Here is a 26,838-nt window from a genome sequence, read left to right on the forward strand (position 1 = left end):
GCCAAAGCTGTCACACCCCTTTTTACCTTTAACCCTATTTAAAGGAAAAAATAGTAGTTTTTGAAGCTCAAAAGGGTTTTCAAATTGAAAGTGACAAAAGATTGTGTTTCAAAGGATTTTCAGAGTCGCCTTTGTATATTTTGTATTTTCGGATTTGAAGTAAGAGGTGAAAGAACTAATTAATTTTTGAAAGAACTAGCACGGAAAATCGTACGAGGGAAGATCCAAACCCCAAAACAAGAACCCTAGTTCTTTTCCCTAATTTCTTCTCCAAAAATTCTGTCAAAAAATCCCTCTGTAAAACTGAGATTCACCCCTTAAATACTTGAGCCTAGAACCTTCTATTCTTCTTCCCCAATAAATTCAAAAATCCCCCCAAAAGGAGAAAAATCTCTCTGAAATCAACTAACTTAGGACAAATGGATGAAGAGGATTAAATGCTTATTAATCCCTTAGCTCCCATCCATCCTTCATTTGTTATAGAGAGATATATCACGTGAGATCGAGTGAGAAGAAAGAATGGGGAATATTCGGGTTTATTATGTGTCACACCATGTGGAGGGAAGAGAGAGGAGTGATGGGGGACCAAAACACGTGGTGATTTTCCGGCGAATAGCGCGGCGGGCAGAGATGTTTGGGTGGGTTGCAGCTCTTAGGGGTCTCTTTAGGGTTTTGAGAATGAAAAAAATGATGTTTTATGTGAGGTAAAGGGAAAGTTTGGGATGTTGGATTAAATCAAATCAATGGGTAAGATTAGAACAAAAGTGGGATGGGTCAATTGCGTTAAAAACGGGTTTGGGCTAAGAGAGAATGAGAAGAATAAGCATTTGTCTTGCTGGGCTACTAATAATCCAAAAATGAGCTCCGAATTGGCCCAATTTCGGATTATTCAACTCTTAGAAAACTGAAAATTCATTAACTAAAAATCCAAACCTTCTCCTAAAAATAATTTAAAGTACTTACAAAAATATAAGATCACTCTTAGTTAATTAGAAAAGATTACTAAAATAAAACTAAATATTAAAAGTGAAACTATTTTTGTGTTTTCAATTTTATGTTTAAAAATTAAAATAAAAGACTAAAATTGTATAATAACTCAAGTAAATATTTTAAAAATATTAAAATACTAAAACTAACTTTAAAAATTGTGTCTTTTAATAATAATATATAGATATAGATTAGTGTGGATAAGTTAAAGTCATTCAGGTAATTACAAATGAGCTCTAATATCTCACCCCTTGTTCTTTCTTCCCAAATCAAAAGATCCAAAACCAAACAGAGGCAAAAGAGCCCAATCGCAGAGGAGGCCATTTCAAGGTAGTCCCATATATAGAAACCCATTTTCTTTGCTTGCCTATTAGTGTATGTATGCTCTCTTTGATAATACGTTTCTTGAATTTGCTAGAGCTTTCCATTGCCCTTCTCTTCTCTCTTTTGCACCCATAATAGTTTCTTTTAGCGTGTTATTGACATTTCATGGAAAAGAAAGATACCCATTTGGGCAGTATTCATGATTAATATTCTTAGAATTTACGAAGAAAATGATTTTATAGCATGAACATTGTGTTTTTAATAGGAGAAAGTTAGGCCTATTATGAATCTTAATGATACTGTTTACACCAACTCTACTATTTTATACATGTGCATGTGTTTGAATATATCAGTCGAAAAAGAAAAGGTAGAAAACACCCGTGCCAGATAAACCCTAATTTGTTTTCAGAGACAAATTGTTGAGTAGAACAAAACAAATTGGGATTGAGGTGTAGTAGTAGTAGTTGTAGTAGTAGTTGTATAAAGTGTATATAAAATAGTTTCTCTTAAAAGACAAATCGGTTTGTACTCAGAATGACATGGGTCCAAGTGGAGTGGTATTTAGGATTCATATAGCCAACTCCAACTGGTAAAGTTTGAAGGAGAGCCTTAACGTAACTGGTAAAGTTGCTGTCATGTGACCAGGAAGTCACAGGTTCAAGCCGTGGAAACAACTTATTGCAGAAATGCTGGGTAAGGCTGCGTACAATAGACCCTTGTGGTCCGGCCCTTCCCCGGACCCCGCGCATAGCGGGAGCTTAGTGCACCGGGCTGCCCTTTATAGCCAACTCCAACTAGCGTGGTATTGATGTATAACATATTTGTATATATGTCTTCGTTGTTATGCGAGAGAAATGATGGCTCTGTCAGCATATATGTACATGTACACATGTTCTTTGTTTTGTGAGAGAAATGAATGCTTAATTGTCATTGTGATTGTCCTTGTGGTTCATCTGTGCTTGTTGTAAGTCAGTAAATGCTTCGCTTTTGTAACTTGGTTACTTTGAGATTGAAAACATTGTTGTGCTTTTTCCAATTTTGTTTATTTTATCTTTTGTTTTGTATTATTCTTTTTTTCAATTGTTGGTGGTAATCCATAAAATTTTGTCTTAAAACACTATTCCAAGTTAATACTATAGTGAAAATAGTGGATAGCCGTTTTTTGCTAGTTGGGTACAGGGAAAAGAGTTTACGGAAAGAAATGGAAATATTCGAAGTATTTACTTGATTTGATATGGTCTTTGGCTATCTGGTGTCAAGGAAGAAATAGGATTTCATTAGTAGCTCAATGATAGCTCAATGTGTGCATTACAATCGATGTGGTGTTCAATTAGCTCATCAAGTATATATACACATATATATATATATATATATATATATTATATATATATATATATATATATATGTGTGTGTGTGTATGTGTGTGTGTGTGTGTGTGTGTATTTATTGGCTGTGCCATTTAATTTCTATTAGAAAGAAGAAATGAGACAAAACAAAGATGTATTTGCAGTTATTTATTTGTTTATTTAAATTTTATGCTTTATTAAGATATAGTCTGCTTCTTGAGTGCTGTGAGCTGGATGTAAGTTGTCGAGGATCTAGAATACAAACTCCAATATGTTTGGGAAAATTTGCATATTCTTCAATTTACTTTTTGGTATGTAGTTCACATGGCAGTTCATGAGTCAATATTTTGACAGACACTGTTTTTTGGCTGCTTACTATCCAAGAGAAAAAGTTATGAATCACATGTGCAATATCTATCTGTATGAACAGATGAGCTCTGGTTAAATGTTTAGTAACATTATGTCTTATGCTACAGATGTCTCTGCACCTTGGTAACCTATCATCTCGCATTCGTAGAGATGAACTTGAGCGTGCTTTCCGGAGATTCGGACGGTGTAATGTTCGCGTGAAAGACAAATTTGGATTTGTAGTTTATGACTATCATAGAAATGCTGAGAAAGCTCTAAAAACACTTCGAGGGAAGTTCATATGTGGAGAGCCAATAAGTCTTTCATGGTCTAATAAGCAGCCTCGGTTCTTGCAGAAATATACACGAGATGTTAAATCTTTTGAAGCAGTAGGAAGGACGCACTCTGCTAGGGAAGATTATGTTGACCATGTTAATCGTGGGGTTGGTTCAAATGGGGAACAAGGTTATAAAGAAAGTTTTAGGCAAGGGAATGGTGGCGAAAGGCTTCCTGCTGAAATTACGGATGAGGCATGCCATGAGAATAAAAAAGATTACAAGGAACATCATCCCTTCGTGGATGATTTTCCGGATCAAGGTGGAGGTGTTGAGGGAAACCTCTCAAAAAATGATAACCAAATGAATGAAAATGTCCTTGAGGATGGATTGGAGTTTGATAGATATGAACCTAATGAGGCTGATGAGCGGAAGGAGCAAAATGTTTTGACACATGGGGATGGTTCACTCTCTTTGAGGAAGCCTGAAGAGAAAGCAGGAGTGGAGCAAATTGATCCTAAGACTCAAAATGCTTGCTACAACTGTGGTGAAGCAGGTCACAAAATGCAGAAGTGTCCCCAGGGGATCAAGAGGCTTGAATCCAGGACTTCAAGAAGACTTCGAGCTGGTCGTGACACAATATCATTGAGGATGACCAAAGGTACCAGGGAGGCTATTGAATCCAGAAATGGCCATAGATTGAGGAGTGAATCTTCTCCTTCAGCAAGGACGACTCACAGAGGTGGAAGAAACAACCACAGAGAAAACAAGCGATGTTGGAAGGAACAGGGGAGTATTGAGAAGTTTCTTCCAAAAAAAGCCAGGGTGTCAATATCACCTTCAAATCATTCGAATCATACTTCATCTCAGTCACGGTCCTCTTCTAGGTCAATGAGGTCTTTGTCTCAGTCTCCCTCACCATCTAGGTCAAAATTAGTATCCTCCATTAAAGATTCTCCATTTTCCAGTTCACATTCTGGTTCATCAACCCTTCATACCAGAGGTAAAAGTTACAAGTCTAATATGAAGTCGAGGTCAAGCTCTCCTACATCATCTCTGTCTCCGGAAAAGGTGCAGAAATATCAGAAGGCCACTTTCGTGGATGCTGGTGACTCTCAGTCTAATGGAGTTTTATTTGAAGGGGAACCACTGGAAAATAGTGCTGCTAGAATGGATGATTCTAAGCTTGAAACCATCATTGTTCAAGTGGAAAATCAAGGTGACGCTGCAGTTACTGAACTGGAAGAGGATGTTGAGCATGATTGTTGTCAGAGGAGGGATGCAATAGATATAGGCAAAGATTCTTGTCAATGGAAAAATTCAAATACCACAGGATCTGACACGTGTGATCTTACAACATGGAGTGCATCTCCAAAGAGTTTGGCAGAGACAAGGGAGCTTCAAAATAATGATGTGGTGGAAGAGCAGACATGGGCACAAAATCCAAATTCTGGTTCACCAGTTGCTGAGAGGCTTCATGCCGCTACTTTGACAAGTCTATCCTCGGAGGAAGTATACCGGGTTCTCAAACACTATGCGCTAGAGAACCAAGAGAAGAGAGAAAATGAGTTACCTGTGGAAACTTATTTTGGTTGTTCTCGCTTGTGGCCTTGGGAAATCATTTACTATAGGAGACTTAAGAAGGGCCTCATTTCAACTGAGAACTATTCTAGGAGGTTGGCGCAGAATAAAGAGTTTGGTATAGTGGACAAATTTGTAAGAAGCAGTAGTGGTTGGGCAGAATTGAAAAAAGAAATCCTTTGACCGATCGATGGATCATAGTTCATGCTTTTCCTTGTGATGCTATGCAGAAATTGGTTAGAAGGCTTTTACTGACCCTTCAGCAGGTACCTTTTATTACTGTTATAATTGTTTTAACCTAATATAATATAGTAGAAATTTGGTCTGTTTTTGTCCCTCCTTCACTGCATCTAACTCTGATAGAGAAGGCATGAGAACTGGTGTTTATTTTTTCTGATAAGCCTGAGGACAATTGTTAGTTTCTGAAGTAATAGTGTGTTGTTCCAAAAAGTGACAAAGTTAGCTCTGACACCCTTTCTTTCGTGGCTTTTGAAAGCAAAACTTAGAGCTGGAACTATTAGGGATTGTTGTTTTCTTTTTCCCGGGAAACTTACTGTACCACATTCCGATTCTTTTTTCAAGCAGACCTGTCGCACCCAATTTCATAACTTATGATAATGCTTCTTTTGTATTAATGGTAACTTTTAGACAATAGTGGGTTGCTCTAGTGGTGAGCACCCTCCACTTCCAACCAAGAGGTTGTGAGTTCGAGTCACCCCAAGAGCAAAGTGGGGAGTTCTCTTGGAGGGAGGGAGCTGAGAATCTATCGGAAACAGCCTCTCTACCCCAGTGTAGGGGTAAGGTATGCGTACACACTACCCTCCCCAGACCCCACTAGTGAGATTATACTGGGGTGTTATTGTTGTTGTATTAATGGTAACTTTTGTTATGGATTTTTTGTTTCCAATGGAGTAATAGATTGTTATTGATTACTGTATAACTCAAATTTCCTGCATTTGAATCAAGAAAATAGGTTCTGTAAAGAACACAATCACAAGCAAGTAATTCCCCTATTTGAAATGCAAAACACGCACTGGCTTTTAGGACAATAGTAGAGCACTTATATTAGATCTGAGTTGCAAGGACCAAAGATGAGGGTGAGGAAAAAGGACAAATGAGAAAGAGAGAGCTTTGGCATCAGACAAATGCTGTCCTTTCAACATGAGTCCAAATAAAGTGAGATTAGTATTTCCAGGCACTAGACTTTGTTTTTTTCTTTGAATGAAGATGTTGTTCAGGCTTGCTTGCACGCACCTCCACTATTCTATCGGATACGTACTACCTTCCAGCAACACAAGTATCAGGTAACTCTGCCCACCAAGGCTTAGGCAGATGGGAAGAAATCACTTAGTATGCTTTTGCCTCCGCTGAGATTTGAACCTAAGAGCTCATAGTTCTTATCCACTTCATTGACCACTAGACCACACCCTTCGGCTAATAATCTCTCAAGAATATGTAGCCATGAACAGTGTTGTCAAAGGCTCATTTAAGACGCGCTTAAGCCCTGAAGCCTAAAAAAGCTCAGGGAGTGCGCTTTGCCTCACTTAAGCTGCTTAGTGTAGGCAAGGAACTAAAGCATGCGCTTTATTTCCCATGCATGCTATCTTGAGACGAACGGTACTAAATAATAAATATAATCAACAATGAGATATTTTAATTGTTAAATAAAAACATTATCAATGAATTTGTTACTTTTATCTTGCATTATAGATATATTTTTATTTTGTTTCTTCATTATGTCTTTTTTAATTAAAGCCCATACTTTAACTACCCTTTTAAAGCCCCAATAGACTTGGAGCGCTTCTTAAAGCTTTTTGGCTTGAACAATGCTGGCCATGAGTTATCTGGAATAGAGACAAATAAGTTGACAACAACTTCAATGTTTTCTCTTTCCTCCATATTCAATTACCTGCTTTATTTGTCTCAATCCTAGAACTCTTTCCTTGATTTTATATTTCTCAGAGAAATCTCAGAACTAACATTTATATGTTTAAGGAATTATATAAAAGTTTATGGCCTCTGCGTAATGGTGACACACCAATTGAGAAATGTTCAAGGAATTAGAATTTGTGAGTCCTTGAAGTGCTTCAATGATAAGTTCTCTTAAGCTCGAAATTAGGTAGTCAATAGTGCTCTTTTGACCTAAGTGGATGAAATTAGATAGGAAATAACTCCTCAAAACTCCAGTTTTGATGAGATGTCCTTTAGCTTCTTGTGCCTGGTGAGCGGTTCTAGGTTTAAGCTTCGTGGTACAAACTTTGATTCTCTTCTATGACCTTTTATTAGATAAATAAATTTCTCAAATTATTATATTCATTTAATCCCTTAGGGCTTACTTCAAGTGGCAAAAGTTGAGGGACTCGTGACTTGTCACAGGTTCGAGCCCTGGGTCGTGCAAACTAAGCTTTGTATTTAAGTGGAGAAGGACTGAGAGATGAGCCCATTATTCCCGAGTTTCGGAGGCTATGTAAGTTGGGAACTTTATGTAAACTGGACCTTGAGAAAACTTATGATTATGTGAATTGCGATTTTATGGATTTCATTATGTTGAAAATGGGCTTTGGGGATAAATGGAGGAGATGGATCAAGTTTTGTGTTTCTACTGCCAGATTCTGTATTTTGGTGAATGGGAGTCCATGTGGTTTTCCGGGAGTTCGAGGGGTTTGAGATAGTGAATTCACTATCCCATGCGTTGTTCATTTTGGTGATGGAAACATCGAGCAAAATGATGGATAGGTCGGTCATTGAAGGACTATTGAACGATTTGATGCTTTGTTTAGAAGGCATAGTAATGTGATAATTACATATCTCTTATTTGCCGATGCCATTTTTTTTGTGATGCAGAGGTGTCCTAACTAGTTCACTTGAGACAAATGCTTATATCGTTCCAGGTTATGTTAGGGCTTAATCAATCTCAGAAAATGTGAGATCACATCGGTTGGAGAAGTGGAGAATATTGAAGAGATTGCACAAATGTTGAATTGTAAGGTGGGTACTTTACTTACTACCTACCTGGGGCTATCGTTGGGTGCTTTGAGCAAAGATCTTGTAGTGTGAAATCCGGTGATAGAGAGTAAGAAGCGGCTTATTGGATCGGAAAGAGGTATTTGTCGAAAGGAGGGATGGAAGTATGGATAAAAAAACACTCTTTCTAGCATACCTACATATTTATGTCACTATTGCAGGCTCCTGGTAAATTAAATAAAAGGTTGGAAAGACTTCAGCTAAACTTTTTATGGAACACAACGGGAGGAACAAGAAAGTATCATTTAGTAAATTGGAGAGTTTTGACTTCTCCAAAGGAATGGGGAGGACTTCGAGTAAAAGATCTCAAGGTCTTCAACAAAACTTTGCTAGGGAAATGGATATAGAATTTGGGGTGGAGGAGAATGCATCTGGAGGGGGGTGGTAACGAAAAAATATGATATCACGGAAGGAGGATGGAGGACTAGAAACATCAGTACCGTATGGATGTGGTTTATGGAGGAGTATCATGAAAGAGTGAGAAGACTTTAGTGGACATGTTTTTCCATGTTGGGGATGGAAGCAAGATTAGTTTTTGGGCGCATAAATGGTGCGGGGAGAACGAGTTGAGGGAAGCCTTCCCCAACATATACAGAGTATTATGCCAAAGAGAGATGACAATCCATCAAATTTGAAGGTATCACGGGGGGGTTGTTTTTTAATATTTGAGCTTCATGAGGAACCTACATGATTGGGAGTAGGAATTTCACAACTATGTTGAGGTATTGTACGGGTTGATACACTGAACATTATATTGATGTATGAAAATGGCGAGAAAATAGAGATGGATTATTCACTCTTAAATCTTATTATAAGAGGTTATTAGGGTGAGAGGAACATATTTTCCCTGATGCTCTATTTGGATTTCTAGAGCGCCGAGAAAGGCATGTTTCTTTGCATTGTTGGCAGCAAAGGGAGTGATTTTGACAGCGAAAAATCTGAGAAAGGAGGATCACCTACGTCAGTTTGTGTTTCATGTGCAAAAGCTCGGGCGAAGATGTAAATTATCTCTTATTGCGTTGTAAAATGGCTAATCATTTGTGAAAGGTGGTCGTTAGTTTGTTTAGGGTGCAATGGGTGATGCCGGGCATAGTGAAAAAAGCGTTACATAGTTGGGCTCATAGCAGGGGGAAGAGAAGTCCAAGAGCTTGGTGTGTTACCCCCTTAGCACTCATGTGAGTTATTTGGAAAGAAAGAAATAGGAGGGCATTTTTATATATATTTTTCCATCTCAATTTTTTTTCCCTCTCAGAAATAGGAGGGCATTTGAAGGGTGGAACAAGATTTTGTAAAATTGCAAAGTCGTTTGTTTCTAGTTTCTTTTTGGTGTACTCATAAGACCCCTATATGTGTAGAGGATAGGATTGTGCCTCTTTTGTGGAGAATCATATTTTGGTGTACGCTCTTTTTTTTTGGGATGTATGACTTGTATATGGAATTTTCCCTAATCCTTAATAAAATTAGTTATCTTATCAAAACAATGACAAACAAGATACCACTTTCTCGAAGTTTAGATAAAACGGGATGTAATCAAATGAGTTGGTCAGATGACAAGCTATGGGTGGTCTCGAAAAGTTAATATAGTAAAATCCATGTAACTCATGTTCAATATGAATTCTCCTTCTCATATTGTGGTCCTTCATGAAAGTACAAGTATTAATAAGGGTAGTCCTTCATGCAAGCACATGTATTGAAAAAGGTTATTAAGCAATTAAGTCATTAAGAAACTAATGAATACGAAATTAAAAGTACAGCCAAGAATATAATTCAAAGAGGGTGTATAGGTAACTCGACATATTTCAGTAGGCGTTTGGGATCCATATTACCTATTTGGCGGTAGGAAGGGTTTGAGAAACATTTTAGTGGAGAAGAGAAACATATTATTAAAATATGATCTAAAGCTCATTTATAAATGATACGAGGTCTAAAATAAAGTATCTAGATTCATAGGTGTTGAGTTGTCCCACATTGGTGGGATTTGAGGTCCATGATCTCCTTATATGGTCTTGGGCAATCCTTACCTCATAAGCTAGCTTTTGGGGTTGAGTTAGGCCCAAAGTCCATTTATCATGGTATCAGAGCCAGGCCAATCCCGATTATTGTTACCGATGTTGGGCTCCATTTTATGTTGTCCACTCTCCAGTTTGCAGGCCTGGGCTGGGGGGGAGGGGTGTTGAGTTGTCCCACATCGGTGGGATTTGAGGTCCATGGTCTTCTTATATGGTCTTGGGCAATCCTCACCTCATAAGCTAACTTTTGGGGTTGAGTTAGGTCCAAGGTCCATTTATCAATGGGTAATAAAATTATTTGCTTGAACTGCGGAAACTAATTATGAGGTTGATTTCTCAAGTACCTTATTTTAGGAACTCAAGATAATGAAATAAAAGAACATGCAATCCCTCAATCTCTAAGTCCCGTTTTTTCTGTGACCAAAATTTTGAGATATATTTGGCACAATTGAAATGGCCACAAAATATGAGATAGTTACCTAAGGTGAAATTGAGCACGCTGAGAAGATCAAACTATTTTTGTTTGTGGGAAGAAATTCTTCAAAAAAATTTGTTTGCTGGAAAAAGAAGGTTCCCAAATTTTTTTTTCTTTTAAAAAGCACAATCACCGGAGATGGTTATAAGATAAAATATCTTTAGTATGCTGGAATACCAATGTAGTGTGGGTGGAATTGTGGAAAAGTCAAGATAATTGACCAAAGGTATTGAGTTGCCGAAAAACCAGTGGAATTTTGCTGGGTAAATCAAAGAACACCTTGGTTGGAGTCTCTGGCCTCCGTCGATTTCAAACTATAAGGCTTGAAAATTTAACTTGAAATGTTAAACTCTTCGCTTACAAATCTAGAACGCCAAAATTTACAATTTTAGCTGTCAGAATAGGTTATGGGAATCAGGATATGTGGTTGCTTTCAGTATTGTTGGACTGTGGTCTCAAGGTGGCTATTGTCGTTCTCACGATTGTGGGTCCTGATACAACGTGGCACCAGAAAGCACGTCTGGTTGTGTGGCTGGTGGTACGTGGTGGCACATGGGGACACCTATGTTGGCGGGGCTTCTTGGGTTAGGTTTGCACAAGGATTGCGAGTCAATATGCAGTGTTATTTAATGCAATTGACGAAAAGAGACAAAGCCACAAATAGACAATAGTTGTTGGAAAATGCACGATGATATTTTGTTCACTTGAACATATTGGTAAATACACAACTAGTAATTTCTCACAAATATGCCGGTATCATTTGAGGGATATGATAAAAAAGGAGAAGAAATTGAGATAATGCATGGTGGCGATTGTCTTAAGCTTGGATCTTTTTGTACTTGCACTTATCAATGTATACAAGTTATTCTTACCAATGAGATATACATACAATACTTCTTCCGTATTTACATGGCCTACTTAACACTTTTCCTATAGGCTAGTTTTCTCCTCAAGTTCTATAACTCTATAGTGTATTCCATATATTGGCGGATTTATGTCTTATTTATAGAGGGAAGCCAATAATGCGTATTGTGGAGAATTCCCTTATTTTCTCCTAAGAATTTTGCCGGGAACGAGTGTTTTGCACATTGTTTACCAATTATAGGAAGCCTTTAAACATATTGATGTAAAGTCGCTTAAATACTAATAGTGTGTTCAAGTTTGGAAGCCATCCTTCGTCAAAAAATATTTTCCCGTGTTTGGCCAATGAAAAAGATTTAAATCTATACTTGCGGGGAAATATATGAAACATAATTAAGTAAATAAAAGTGTCTTTTTTAAAGTTTTAGCTTTTAGATTTGAAAGTCACATAATTGAACATGATATCAGAGCAAATAGAAGTCTGGGGTTTAAGTCTCACTATGGCATCACCATCCATTATCAAGTTGATTTTTTACATGCTTGACCTATAATTAGGCCTGGGCACGATTGGGGGTGGGGGTGGGTGGGTGTTAAAGACATAATTAATTAAATAAAATTATTCTAGTTTATGTAGAAGCCTGCTTGCCTTGTTTCATCATTGTCTCTGGGGGTGTTCGTGGTTCGGTTGACTCGGTTTTTGCTTAAAAGGAATCTAAACCAGCTAAGTCGGTTTTATAATATTAATCTTTCAGCAATGCTTTCGGTTTTGGTTCGGTTTTTGCGGTTTTGTTGGTTTGGTTCGGTTTTTTCTCTTAGTCATTGCAAAAATTTGTTTGACATGTTATTTACTTCGTATATATTCCTCCGTTCCAGTTTATGTGACCGAGATTGAATTGACACGAATTTTAAGAAATAAAGGAAGACTTTTGAAACTGGTGGTCTAAAATATGTCATAACATTTCTATGGTTATAGAACTTTTTAAACTTGTGGCCTTAAACATACCGTAACATTTGTGTGGTTATAAAAGCTTCTCATTATAGGTAAAATGGGAAGTGTAAAGTTAATTGCTTCCAAATTTGCAAGTGTCATTCTTTTGGAACGGACTAAAAAGGAAAATGTGTCGCATTAACTGAAACAACGGTCATTTGCCCTTCTTCATTACACTTTAATGAAAGTCATTTGCCCTTCTTGATTTTAGTACAAGAAAGTCATTTGCCCTTCTTCATTACACTTTAATTACGCTTTAATTATGCTTTGAGCTTAAAGCTTCAACATAGTTTGTGGTGTTTCTACCCTTCTTGCCTTTAACAACCTTCATCTAACTCATGTAATCACTACCTATCCCAAACTGCTACAGACTGCTAGAACAGTGTTCAAGACATTTTTGTTGTTGTCTTGTGAAATCTTTTGAAATCATGTTTTGGAGAAGTTCTCACTTCTCAGTGACTTCAGACTTAAATTTGTTTGGTTGCAATCTACTGGTTTGTATGTGAGTATCTCAGATTCACAATGAGATAATGAGAGGTATGAAGTCATGCATTTGCCATAATTTTGCAGATAAACAAATCACTGGTGATTGGAAGTATTATGTTCAAATGAGAATGGTATTTTCTTGCAACCAAAGTTACCAACCGCTTTGAATTGGAAGAATAAAACTTGAGACTCGCCTGTAAGCTTTTTCTAGTTACTTAGTTGGCTCTGCGTGCTCTACTTCCTATACCATAGTCAGCTAAAATGTCCTCCAAGAAAAGAAAAATCATTGTTTATTGGTTTATGTTGGCTAAGTGTGGCAAAATGCTAAATGACCATAATCTGGAATTAAACTTGTTATTAACATCTTAGGGACTACTGAAGTTCTTTAGTCGTGGCTGAGATAATTAAGAATTAGGAGTAGCAAGAATTTGGAAGTATAAGACCGTTGGAGGTGGTATAAATGCTAGTTGCTTTGTTATGTAGTACATGTAGCTGTGTTGGTAGGAGGCAATAGGTACTTGGTGAATTGGTCGATGTGTGGCAACTTATAAAAGAAATATACTAGTTGATCACTTGCTTTGCGATAGCTATATGTCAATCTTGTTGAAATCATATTTATGAATAAAAGAAAAGCACAAAGAATTTTAGCTTGATATAATGTTGGATCCGTTGGTAGAATTGACATAGTATCCATTGAAAAGTATTCCTTCTCAAAAAAGAATTGACATAGTATCTATTGAAAAGTATAGTATGCTAAGGTGGAATGTCTGAGGCTGTTTTTTTGACTCAAAATAGGTTAGTGTATTCCTAAGCTGCAAGCCCTGTTGGCCAGGATACAAGTGTATGGTGTTTTTAACCTAGCTAAGAACAATTACTTTTGAGAGCAAACTCTTTTTTATCAGATACAGCAAGATGTCCTTTTGGAATAAAACAAGGTGGTTAAACTCTATCATAAAAAAACTGGTGGGGAAGTTCGGAATAAGACTATGTTGTGTGCCAACGATGATGAGATCACCTGTTTTTCAATTTATGGGAACCTTGTACCGTACGTCGTTGCATGTTTAGTTTTTCTATTAATTGATATATGTATGCATACAGTTGCTTGTTGTACGTTGTTCACTACTACCAGCTCACGGTCACAAGCTCGCTTGTGCGAACAAGTCAACAACTTGCTGAAATTTGCAATTTCAATTTTCTTTATTTATCTAATGTAGAGGCAGATTGAAGAGTAGATGAACTGATTGCAGAGTGTCATTGCCTGCCATGTTGGTGTTTTCTGTTTTAAGTACTGCATCATTCTAAGTTCATGCTTCTCAATATTCATTTCAGAGATTGTTGACAGTATTAATGCACTTTGTTTGATTCTAAATTGGGGTATGGTATGCCTGCATTCATGATGTCGCTGCAAGTATATGTTCTCAACTCTATCCTTAGTTAGAGGCATGAAATTTGCCTTCTAAAATTATGTCTAGGTTTTGTTTTTTTATTGACTAGCTAAATGCTGTGCGTCATATTATCTGACACCAGCTCTGGCTTTGTTTTTGTTCAATTAAAAGTGATGGTGAGAGGATGGAGTGGTTGTAGTTTTGGCTATATTTTGAGGTCAAATTAATTCTTTCTACTGTGATTTCGCCTTTGCTCTTTTAATTTGCTGTTTTCTTGGGTTATCTTCTAAACTTGCCAACATCTTTTTAGGAGGTTTGAGTTTGACTAGTTGAAAATGGAAGTACTGATGTAGCCAATTCCGAGTAAATTAAAATAGTTTAAGCACATAGTGCAACACTTTTATCTGGCAAGACAAAAGAGATGTTCTGAAGATGCTCTAGTGCCTCCAGGGGCTTTGGTCTAGTGGTAATAGCACACACGTGGTGTATGCATTAGACTCACGTCACCGTTTCAAACTTTATTGCCGACAAAAACTTGATATTTAAGTGGAGAAGAATAGAAGGGTTAGACTTGAGTCGTGTGCGGCTGGCTCTCAAGACTTGTTTAATAAAAAAATAGATGACTAATGTACCATATTTTTCTCAATTTTTAATGTCTAAAATTGTACTAAAGTAATAAGAAGCAGATGAAGCATATGCTTTTTACTAGGTTTCCTTCGGATGACTTTGATTCCCTCTTTCTGTCTACACACTTATGCACATATATTACTTTTGCATTCAATAGTCGGGTGTACAAACTGAACCGAAAAACCGTACCAAACTGAAAAGTCAAATCAAACTGATTAAAAAATCCGACTAGGTTTGGTTTGATTTGGTTTGGTATTGAGTAAAAAATCCGAACCAAACTGACATATAAATATATAATTTTTTATATATAGTTTTAAGATTTATATAGAATTTTATTTAAAAATGTCTAAAAATATTTGAGATCCTCTCATACATATCAAGTTGCTTAAACTTATTAGGTGCATTTTTTAGGACAGTGATGTTTGAATTGCGCGTACTTTGATTATTCCACTGATTGTCGGGTGATTTGAACCTTAATCTTTCATGGGTTATTCTACGTCATTCACCACTAGACCACACTATTATGTGCGATAATAGGTATTTTTCTCCATGCTCGTAAATTATCTCATTTTATCTCAAATTGAGATGTAAATTATCTTGTTAGTACTTAACTGCTCAAAATTTGTAGCTTTTGGTTTATCAATGGTTACTTTGGTCAATTTTCAGAGTTTGATATTGTCCATGAATTCACTAATAAAATTTAAATATTGAAAAACTAAAAAAGTACAATAATTCCCTCGCAACCAATTTGAGATGTGTATTTTGTAGTGACTTTCAGTCTATTCAATAGAAGAATAAAGTCGGTGAGATCCAATAAAGTAGTGACATTCGAGTGACACATGTCCTGTAAAACTAGTGAAATAAAGATTTTATGGAGGTGGGATCAATTGAAATTACGATTTTAAAATTATTTCATTCCGTCGAAAATCAACTTTACGGTATAAACTATATAATATTATTTGATCTTGTAGTTCAAATTATTCCGTACCATGACATATTTGAAATAAGATTAATTATTGCAAGAAGAAAGGACTGAAATCTTAGGGAAGGGAAACGGGGCTTTGCATGTGTATGAGTTAAAGAAGGGGTGGGAAAAAGGCGAAAAGAGTTAAAACAGAATTGAATAAGGGAACATGCAAGGAAGGAGAGATGTCCAAATTGAGAAAGTCAATTAAATAGGTCATTTAGTGAGAAAAAAGTTTAAAAAGAAAAACGAAAAAGCATATATTATTTTTTATAACAATAATTAAAAATAAAAAGAATGTTTAATTGAAGATGGTAGTAGAAGATGAACACAAACATTTAATTTTGTATTTATCATATGACGTAATGGCTATTATTCTCAACCGTCTCAATTACTGTTTGCATTTATTTGATTTTTAATTGTTCTCGCAATCAAAGATGAAATATAGTATCCCCTTCCCTCTTGTTTTCCAATGCTCGAACTACCCAACCTCAATCCATTTCCAATTACCAGAATTACCCTTTTTCTTTGACCTAATTAAAACATTACATGCATGTACATCGTATAGTGTCATCACATTGATTATTTGGATTTATAATAATATTGACGTTGAACTACTTCCAGATTACCATCAACTATTTAATAAAATCCTCTTAGGGATCGATGTATTAGAGAAAATAATATATGTGTTAGCTTTGATATTATTAATCCCTTATTTGATAATGTTTTTCAACTTATGTATAACTAATACTTATATTAGTTATGTATGCTATTTAGTATTATTCTTATACATAGCAAACCGTCACATTAGCAATATCATAATTTTTAATACATGGATAAGCATGTATAAAGATAGAACACAAGGGAAAGAGACCAGTGAAGATCTGAAGTAGTTGTTGTTGCAATTTCATTCACGAACGGCTCTTTCTGTCTCCCCCCTCTCTCGATCAATTTTCCGGCAAGATCCACATGCTCCAATCGGTGGACCTACCGTCCCCCCGACCCTTCATACCCAATCCAAGCAGCTATACCTCAGCCAAATTCCACCAATAATTTCAAAATCCCACAACAAAGGAACTTCCCTCCCCTAAATCTAGAAGGGAATATCATTCAAGGTTCCAGAATTACTGCTGCTAGTAATGAAGTTGTCTCTCAAAGTAGGAAATTTTGGTACTCTATCCTCATCCCAAACCTCCTATAAAGGTGTGTTGAGGAATGCAGATAAAAGCAATAGACGAGGCTCTATAACTCTCCCTTACAGACCATTTGGTCTGTTTGAAGGAAAATCAGTGGTTACCTTTACTAAAGAGGAGAATGTTCTTCTTGCTCAGACATGCAAATGGACGATTTTTGGTAAGTTCACTCGTATTAGGCCCTCTATAGAACTCATATGCAGTGAATTTGCTAAAACTATCCCTGGAAAAGGCAATGTCAAGATTGGGGCTTATGATATGCACCACGTCTTTATCGACTTTGATAACAAAGAGGATCACTCCGAGGTTATTTCGAGAAATTACATGTCCTTTGGCAGAGATAACACAATGGTTATACAAAAATGGTCAACTTCATTCAAACCTGATGTCGAGTCGTCATTCACTCATGTCTGGATTACTCTTCCTAGCCTTCCATGGCACTATTATGAATGAGATGCTTTATGCCGCATTCTTGGACCTGTGAAAATTCCTCTAATCATGGACAAGGCAACTATGTCCAAAACAAGACCCACCACAACCAAAGTTAGGGTGGAGATTAACTTAGCAAAACCTATTGTCCAAGAGGTGCTCCTGGAAATTATCAACAGCGAAGGCAGTAAAGAAATTGTGGTGTAAAAGATTGAATATGAAAGCATACCTGCCTTCTGCACTCATTGCAAAATGAGAGGGCATTCTGATGCTACATGTAGAATTTTGCATCCAGAACTGAAAAAAGAAGTTGGGAGAAAGGAAAACAAACTCGGGAATATTGCTGTCTCCAACACGATCACGCAGGAAATCAACCATCAAGATACCAGCAAAAGAGGTGAAGACCATCAGATGAATAGAGGAAACATTAATATGTCAACCTCCAAAATTGCAAACGCAGTCCCTAACCATCAAATGGTGCCTGAAGATCTCATGAAAGAAGCTGTTGATGAAGAAGGATGGAAAACAGTTGAGAGCAAGAAAGGAAAGGGAAATGCGAATCTAAGAACAAAGGGCACCGAGATTGGCATAGGAGGTAATGACAATACTGCCAAACATTCTAAACAAGGAAGGGTTCAACAAGGTTACAAAGCCAAAGAAGGGCAAAACATTGTGGTGGTAACACACAATACTATGAAAGGAAATGAAGCCATGAATGTCGTAGCTGTTGACAACCCCCGAGTCATTGTTTGAGGTAACTATCATCTCCACACAATTGCCTCAGAAGCTTACCAGACTCGACAAGGAAAGAAACACCAAGATCAAGAAGAAACCCCAAATCCAGAAGGGTAAGGGAGGCCAAAGGAAAATTAAACAAGGGAAAAAACTAGATATCCAGAGGAGAAAGATGATGAATGCCAAGCCATGGATTTCAGCCAAGTTCATGTGACAAAGGAAGAGATGCAAAAATTGAGCAGCAACAGGAAGAGATTCAGTGCTAAAGACTTCATTCCTATTGAAGTTTCTATAATCCCAGAACCTACTGTTTTGGATCAAAATAAGGAGATAGGTGATGGCTTGGGTCAACTAAATACCCCTCTTTATGGATTGGACCCCAATTTGATTGATAGCTATGATGGAATTTTTTAAAAAGAGAGAGTCCATAAGGAAGCAGAAAAGGATAGAAAAGAGGCTCATACATATAACGAGCCCATACAGTTATCAAGCTCCACAAGAGATGACACAACCTACAAAGATCAGGAAAATGACACTATCATGGAAGGCTTAACAGAGGAACAACCTAGCTCCAAATCAGATAATGAACTAACTCAAACTGCCAGAAAGAGCTTGTTAATTGAAGGCAGGAAGGATACTACTAATCAGGTTCAACAAAATGTCACTTTTTTCAATAATTTGTCTCCAAGAAGGTTGCGAGATTCGAGAAGGAGTGGAACATGTTTCTTCTCTACTATTGGATCATACAACAACCAAGGATATCAAACATACACATAGGCCTTTATCCTTCTTCATGACTGTAGTCTATGCCAAATGTGATAAGCAACTAAGAAACCTCATGTGGGATGATCTTAGAGAAACTGCCGGTACTATCAATGGTCCATGGGGATTTGTGGGGGACTTTAATGTTATTTCCAATGTTGCAGAGAAACTAGGGGGCAGAGATTTTAGAGTTGAGGAAAGTCTTGACTTCATCTCTTATCTTTCTGATTGTGAGATACATGATGGGGGTTATGTAGGATCTGGTTTCACATGGACTGACAATAGAGACCCCCCAAACACTATATGGAAAAGATTGGACATATTGGTTTACAATGCTGAATGGTTTGATCTATTTGGTGGGACCTCAGTCACGCACATGTCTAGATCCTGTTCTGATCGCTCTCCACTATTGATTGCTTGTGGTTCTATTCCTTCTGAGCATGTTAGGTATTTCAAGTTTCTGAATTTCTAGGTGGATCACGATGAGTACCTCAATGTGATTCAACATGCATGGCTTGGAGAAGACAATGGCAATCCTCTGTACAATTTGCATAAAAAAATCAAGAGAGTATACAATGCATTAAGCTCTTGATCTAGAACTGCATTTGGGGATATTTATGAAGAACCAAAAAAACTTGAAATGGAGATTAGAAGATTGGAAGAAGTCTACCTTAATGACAACAACCAAGGCAACATGCTCAAATTATCCAAAGCTAAGGCAGAATTCACCAGATTCCTGAAATTGCAAGATAGTGTGCTTAGACAAAAAGCCAGAGTAAGGTGGTTATCTGAAGGTGATGAAAACACTGCCTTCTTTCATGGTGCCATTTGTGATAGAAAGAAAAAGTTATCCATCATGAAGATCAAAGATTTTAATGGTAATTAGGTGGAGGGTACTACTGAGATAGCTGATGCTGGAGTAAGGTTCTTTCATGATCTTTTTAGCGTTGATAACACCACTGAAGATCTTCAAGCCTTGAATATTATTAAAAAGGTCATCAATAATGATGATAACAACTTCCTGATGTCCACTCCATCTACTCAAGAAGTCAAAGACAATATCTTCTCTATTGATCCTGATAGTGCACCAGGTCCGGATGGCCTTAGTGGAAGATTCTATCAAACTGCTTGGTCTGTGGTTGGTAATGATGTTCATAGAGCAGTGGTGGCTTTTTTCCATGGGGCTGTCTTACCTAGGTTTTTCTCTCATACTTGCCTGATGATGCTCCCAAAAGTTGATTCTCCCTAAAGCTTCTCAGATATTAGACCAATTAGCCTATGTAATATTATCGGAAAAATCACTGCCAAGGTTATCAATGCTAGACTTAGCTCCCTCTTGCCTAAAATCATCTCTACTAACCAAAGTGACTTTGTGAAAGGTAGAGCCATCACAGAAAACATTCTTCTGGCTCAGAAAATTATTTCTGATATTAGGAAACCTATGAGAGGTGGCAATGTTGTTATTAAACTTGACATGACTAAAGCATATGATAGAGTCTCCTGGCCATATCTATGTTTCATGTTAAGACATCTGGGTTTTGCTTAGGAATGGATTAATCTTATATATAGGTTTATTTTTAATAACTGGTACTCCTTGATAGTCAATGGTAGCAAGCATGGCTTCTTTAAATCCAGCAGAGGTCCTAGACAAGGTGATCCCCTTTCTCCTTCCCTTTTTGTCCTCAGTGTTGAATTGTTGTCTCAGATGCTCAATGCTCTCCAAAACAATAGGAGATTCCATGGTTTCTACATGAAGAGACAAGGCCCTCAAGTCAACCATCTGGCCTTTGCTGATGATACTATCCTCTTCACTAGTGGTGAAAAGCACTCCCTCCAACTTATTCTAAATATCCTGAATACATATGAAACTGTTTCTGACCAATTGATAAACAAGAACAAAAGCTGCTACTCTATGGCTGAGAATACCCCTCAGAGCATTATTAGAAGAGTGGAAATGATTCTTGGTATGAGGTTTGATAAACTCCCCATGAGGTATCTAGGCTGCCCTTCTATTATGGGAGAAAGAAGATCTGTATCTTTGCGGATATGATTACCAAAACCATCAACAGAGTTATAGGTTGGCATCTAAAATTTTTATCTAGTGGGGGCATGGCTGTCCTCATTAGACATGTTCTCCTAGCCATCAATACTCACACGCTGGCATCTATTCATCCACCTAAAGGGTCACTAGATGTGATTGAGATGTTTATAGCCAGATTTTTCTGGTCTGACCAAGAAGAGGGGGAAAGATACCACTGGGTCTCCTGGTCTAACTTGTGTTTCCCTTATGAAGAGGGGGAAGCTAATTTCAGAAGGCTTGAAGATATTAATCAGGCTTTCACGGCTAAACAATGGTGGAACCTGAGAACCAGTAATTCCCTATGGTCTCAATTCATGAAAGCCAAATACTTTGGCAATGAGCATCCAGTCAACCTTCAGTGGAGGAATGGGCAATCGCATAGTTGGAAGGCCATATGTAAGTTGAAAAGTAAACTGGAGCCCTGCATCCAATGACAATTGAAAAAAGGGAATATCAGTTTTTGGTTTGACAACTGGTCCAAGCTTGGTCCTTTACACAATAGAATGGGAGGAGCTATTGTATAGGATAATATTAAGGTCAATGAAGTTCTAAATGAGGGTCTCTGGGATTGGTCCACTTTAAATATCCAGCCTCCTGATAATATGAAAGACCAGATTTCAGCTCTTCAAATCAATCTTCATCCTGATGAAAATGACACCCCAATCTGGAATGAAATTCAAGATGGAAAGTTCTCCATAGCCTCTGCCTGGAAGACACTAAGACAGAGGAAACATATCTCCCAATTTGATAGCATGATCTGGCACAAAAATGTGCCTTTTAAAATGGCCTGCATTACGTGGAGAGCTGTCCATGACATAATTCCCACTGATGATAGAATTAAAAAGTTTGGCACTAATATTATTTCTAAGTGTTGTTGTTGTACAAGTTTAAATATGCAACCTGCAGAAGAGTCTGTTCAACATTTGTTCACCAGTGGGCGATACACTCAGCTCTTATGGGACTACTATGCTAGCAAGCTTGACATTGTATACAGGGGAGTACCACTTAGAAACTTGCTTGTAAATTACTGGAATCATAATATTGCTAACTCGTGGCTGCCTATATTTGCAGGATACTTCCACCTATAGTAATATGGGAGTTATGGAGGTCAAGATGCAGCTCTAAATATGAAATGGAGAGACCAGTAGTTGTAGGATCTATCTTACTGATCAACTTCAATATTATACAAAATGTCAAAGCTCAATTCAGGAAATTGGATCTCAACTACACATGGGAGAACCTGCGCAGAGTTTGGGAACTACCTCTAATGGAAACTAATACCTATGTGGTGAAATAGATTAAACCACCTATCTTGTTCGTGAAACTTAACAGTGATGGTTCATGCAGAAATGGTGAATGTGGAGGAGGAGGTTTAGTGAGGGACAGTCTGTGCAAATTTATAATGGCCTACTCCATTTCGCTGGGGCAATGTACAAGCAGTTGGGCTGAGGCATGTGCTTTCTTGTTTGGGATCAAGTGGTGTATAGAAAAAAGGTTCAACTTAATCATTGGTGAAATTAATTCAATGTTACTACAAAATTGCATCTCTGGCAACTGGACCATTCCGTGGAGAATCAAAGAAGCAGTCCAAGATATTAAGAAACTCATTAATAGACAAGATATCTTCACTAATCATTGTTTTAGAGAGGCCAACCAAGTCGCAGATAGAATGGCCTCTCTCAGCCACAATCAGGAAAACCAGTACATATGTACAAATTTTTGCTCTTTACCTAGTCAGATTAAAGGACTTTTGAACACATATAGATGGCAAATGCTTTCATTTCGAGTCAAGAAGAGGGGACCAAGCATGCTCAAGTTCGATCCACCTTGAACTCCCAGCTTATTGCCACTTTATTTTAGGTTCAACGAGTTTGTTCATAGCTAGGGAACTGTTATGTTTACAAATCTTGAGTCATGCTAGTACAAGCTCCAAAATGTATATGAAGGTAAGGCCTAGTCCCCCTTCGACAACTTCTTTTTGCGCACAGTGACAATAAAATCGTGACTCGTGTTTGAAGTAGAAAAAATAAAAATAAAGATAGAACAGTCCTTTCAAAACCTTTAATACACCGAACAAAACAGTCAATAAGAAATAATCCTAATATAACTAATCCCAACATCACTAATCCTAACATTACTAATACACCCTATTCGGTACTATTCTTACGCACCCTACTAAACTACCCCTTAATATATACATCATGTTACTACACCATTGCTAGTGTCACTTCACGTTACTTGAACCTCTGTTCATGGTCAAGATTTGAACTCTCAATTTCATCGTGTACTGTCTTTTCGATAATTGTATACTCCAATAAAATAAGAGGCCATCGTTATTACCTCAAGGGGAATTCCATTAGAGCTATAGTTATTAATTTTTCTTTTAATAGTTGCAAAATTAGTGCCTTCGGACTTTCATCAAAGATTCAATGGTAGTTCAAGATTTTATTTTGGGCAATAGAAGTTGATCAAAAGGGTGGAATCTATTCTGTTTTGCCAAAGAGCAGTAGCAAAACCTCTGTTGAAAAGGAGAAAAAAGTTCCCAAATTGCTGGTTAACTGACCTTTTTTCTTTAAAAGTTTAGTTGACTGACTAAGATTAACTGACATTGCTAATGAGTCATGCTCTGATTCTACAGTAAGATGGATTAGAAAGGCACTGAAAATAAATGAAAAAATTTACCAAATATTTTTTTTTTCCCCTTGAGAAAATGTGGGCACTTTTAGTTGGGCCATTTACAGTCTTCTGCAAAAGATGGAACATACCTTAAACCCAGTAACCCCACAACTAGCACTACTTTTTCTAGATCACCCCTTTTCCTATTAAAAAGGGAGTAATAACAAACATAACCGAAACCTTCAATTTTTTTGAACATTAACGCAAGAACCAAAGAAATAGCACTATTTAAGCTCCAAATTCCCATTTCTACTTTTTTCATCAAGTCAAAAATGGAGCTCAAGTAGTGCTATTTATAGAAACTAAAATAACAGGGGAATATGGGATGTTTTTTTGTGGTTGTTGATGGGATTCTTGAAACCTAGGGAGCAGTAATAAATTTTAAGTGATCTTCCTCCTAGTAGTATTAGTAGCAGTGTTGGTCTCATAGATAACATCAAGCAAACAAGTGCTTTTGCATTTGGGGCATCTTGGATCAGCTTCAGCTAGCATGACATACATAAGGCACCTTGGACAGCCCACAAGAACCATAGATGTTGCTGTTTCTGGGCTGTTGGCATAGCGTTGGCCGCTCGACGAATCGTCGGACGACACACATGAGCTTGGTGGAGATGTTGGTGATGCTGTCAATGACCTGTTTGGTGACTCCAGCCTTATTGGATGTTGGTTAATGTACTGCTGCTGCTGCTGCTGCTGCCTTGGTGGAGATAAATTCAACTTCAACTCTAGTTTTGGACCATTTCCATTCCTCCTACTCATGGTCTTGCTTGTTATTTGAATCCTGAAATCAAATAACAAAAATAATTTAGCATGAGAAAATGAACATATGATTAATACTTTTCCTTTGTGTTATCATTTTTGACCAGATTTTGTAGTAGTAGTAGTACTATACCTTAAGAGGTTCTTGTTATTGTAAGAAAGGTGGAGGTGTGAGTGGAACCAGCAGCACCACAACTAAGATGATGATGAAGAAGAAGAAACTGTGGTTGTTGATGATGATTATATTGGACTTTATATAAGAGGGAGCTATAGAGGGAAGAGATGGGATTGCTTTAAAGGTTAATTAAATTACAGTGAAGTTGAAGGGGAGAGAGAGAGAGAGAGAGAGAGAGAGAGAGAGAGAGAGAGAGAGAGAGAGAGAGTTAATAAATAGGAATTTAATTGAATTGAAGGAGGAACAGTACAATATAGTTGTAAATAGAGGGGCAGAAAATGTATTAATGGTTGGAAAAATCCCAAGAAGGTTTGCAGAAAAAGGAAAATTGGAGTAAATATTGCAATTACAACTAATTAGTGCAGGGAAAAAGAAAAGAGGTTGGAAGAGGTCTTTCATTCATTGCTTAAGAGAGTCGGTGTGTGAAAGGTGTATATAGCCATTATTACTGTGTGTTTGTGTGTGATGAACCTATACATACATTATACATACATACATACATATAATATGTATAAATACAAACATAAGAAAACGGCCTAAGAAAAAGCCATCGTGCCTTTAAAGCCCAAACTAAATTTTCTAACAAATCCAACCACATCCTTATTAATTTCAATAGCTATCCATAATAAATTCTTGAGTTACGTATGATGGGCTTTGTATAGTTAATGAAATGAATGAGAGCACTACGCCACCCTTTTTGAACAAGGACGAAGAAATTAATACTGTTTCGATCTTGAACGCGTTATAAATATTCGGTATCTTACCCTTGGGAAAGACTACGTCTTTTCTTTTCTTTTTGTTGGTATTTTAGTTATGTCAGTATACACTTTACAAGTAAATATTTTCACTTGCTACAAAAAGAGAAAAACAAAGAAAATATTCTCATGATTTCAAAGAAAAATTAAAGGAAAAAAAAGAAGAAGAGATTTGAAAAACCGGGCGTGTTATAATGGTTTTAAATTCATGAAAAACTTTTATGAAAATACTCTTTGTTTCGCCGCAAAAGTTATGGTGACTTATTAGCATTATTTAACATTAAAATATCGCCCCAACTTATTTTTCAAGCTTTGAATACTATTTACTGCAGCTTAATATATTTGTTGAACTTGTAATGTTAGAGTTCCATATTTGATTAATACGTAACAATAAGCTGTCAATTTTAGGGAAAATCAAGAAGAAATGGCCCCTTCCCTACCTTCCTCCTCCCAAAAATAATATTACTCGGATCCGATGTTTACATTAAATCATTAATGTAGTATATGTATTATGTAAATAAATTTTGTTAATTAATCATAATTAAGTGATAATAGTTTTATTTTAATTTTTAACTATTACATTAAATTATCGGTTTGGATTTGAACACCAGGTACATATAAGTATTTTCCGTTCCAACCCAATACTAATACCAACTTCATAGTCTTCTTATTGTTTTCTCTAATCTTTTATTGTCATTTTCCTTACGAGATTTCCTTTTACTTAAAGAAACTAGAGAGAGAGGAGGTGTCTGTACATATATTGATTGTGTCATTCATGCATATAGTCAAGTATGACTAATATTCAGAAGCTCAAGATTCTAAAGGAAATTAATGGTCGTGACAAATGCATTAAGTTTTTTCCACCTAATCTTTTAAAAAAACTTATCACCTTATGTTAAAATCATCTATCAAAATTTAATTGATGATATATATCATCAAATCGGTTTCTAATCCATTTCTGTTTCTAATTCCTCACCTCATAGATGTCCTCATAATTTCATATCAGTTTTTTCTGGAGTTTTATTAATAAATAGGGATTGCGTCGTTTGTATTAAAGGCTAGTGGAGGTTGGGAGATCAATTGTGCTATAACCTTGCCACGGGAAATGTATAGAAGTAATGTTAAAGCTTACGCAATTGATAGTCAAACAACAATATGTTGCATACTTTTCGAACTAATAAAAGACCTTAACAGTGAAGTTGTATAAAAACTCATCAAATAACTTAAGAAATAAATATATTTTTAAATTTTTTTAGAACGTTTAAGTCACAAAATTCCTATTGATACTCCAATACCCTCCAACTTTCTTTACATCATTCTCTCTCTACTAGCTCGTATCCTACCTCCTATATCTAATTTTAAAAAGAAGAAAAAAAAGGAAAATGGACGGCACTAAGAACGATTAAGAATTTATTTAAGTACAAAATTTATCTCTAACATGCTCTTAGATGTTTTTTTTTTGTTTGTTTTTGTTTTGGAAATGAAGATACGTATCAAGTTGTTTGACTGAATGTCGAGATTAAATTTTATTGAGTTAAGCTCTCATTTAATAAAATAGATTTTTCTTTATGATATGGGAGCAAAGATCTAATTT

The 26,838-nt window shown here is 36.7% G+C and overlaps 2 protein-coding genes and 1 long non-coding RNA gene across 6 annotated transcripts; 2 read left to right on the forward strand and 1 right to left on the reverse strand.

Annotated features, from left to right (window-relative positions):
- Positions 1-1,211: 1,211 nt before the first annotated feature.
- Positions 1,212-22,916, forward strand: LOC107827975 (uncharacterized). Of its 4 annotated transcripts, XR_012700924.1 has the most exons (4): positions 1,212-1,317; positions 3,134-5,127; positions 12,789-12,900; positions 13,919-22,916. XR_012700924.1 is itself a non-coding variant. In XM_075233719.1 (2 exons), the coding sequence occupies exon 2, from the start codon at positions 3,134-3,136 to the stop codon at positions 5,042-5,044; it is 1,911 nt and encodes a 636-aa protein (XP_075089820.1). In that variant the 5' UTR covers positions 1,212-1,317; the 3' UTR covers positions 5,045-5,319. The 4 variants fall into 4 exon arrangements, 1 of the variants encoding a protein (XP_075089820.1); XR_012700923.1 differs by having other exon boundaries at positions 12,789-22,916; XR_012700925.1 differs by having other exon boundaries at positions 1,227-1,362; positions 12,789-22,916.
- LOC142166877 (uncharacterized) lies at positions 18,227-22,710 on the forward strand. Its single transcript, XM_075226505.1, has 11 exons — positions 18,227-18,371; positions 18,456-18,758; positions 18,841-19,246; positions 19,397-19,574; positions 19,686-19,996; positions 20,234-20,294; positions 20,401-20,451; positions 20,505-20,791; positions 20,902-21,275; positions 21,426-21,898; positions 22,177-22,710. The coding sequence occupies exons 1-11, from the start codon at positions 18,227-18,229 to the stop codon at positions 22,708-22,710; spliced, it is 3,123 nt and encodes a 1,040-aa protein (XP_075082606.1).
- An 800-nt stretch (positions 22,917-23,716) lies between the features above and the next one.
- LOC107826045 (uncharacterized) lies at positions 23,717-25,082 on the reverse strand. Its single transcript, XR_012700927.1, has 2 exons — positions 24,448-25,082; positions 23,717-24,336 (listed from the first exon to the last, which is right to left on the reverse strand). It is a non-coding gene; the product is annotated as an uncharacterized LOC107826045 (long non-coding RNA).
- Between the last annotated feature and the right edge of the window lie 1,756 nt (positions 25,083-26,838).

This window comes from Nicotiana tabacum, chromosome 2 (assembly GCF_000715075.1).
Source record: "Nicotiana tabacum cultivar K326 chromosome 2, ASM71507v2, whole genome shotgun sequence".
Taxonomy (NCBI): domain Eukaryota; kingdom Viridiplantae; phylum Streptophyta; class Magnoliopsida; order Solanales; family Solanaceae; genus Nicotiana; species Nicotiana tabacum.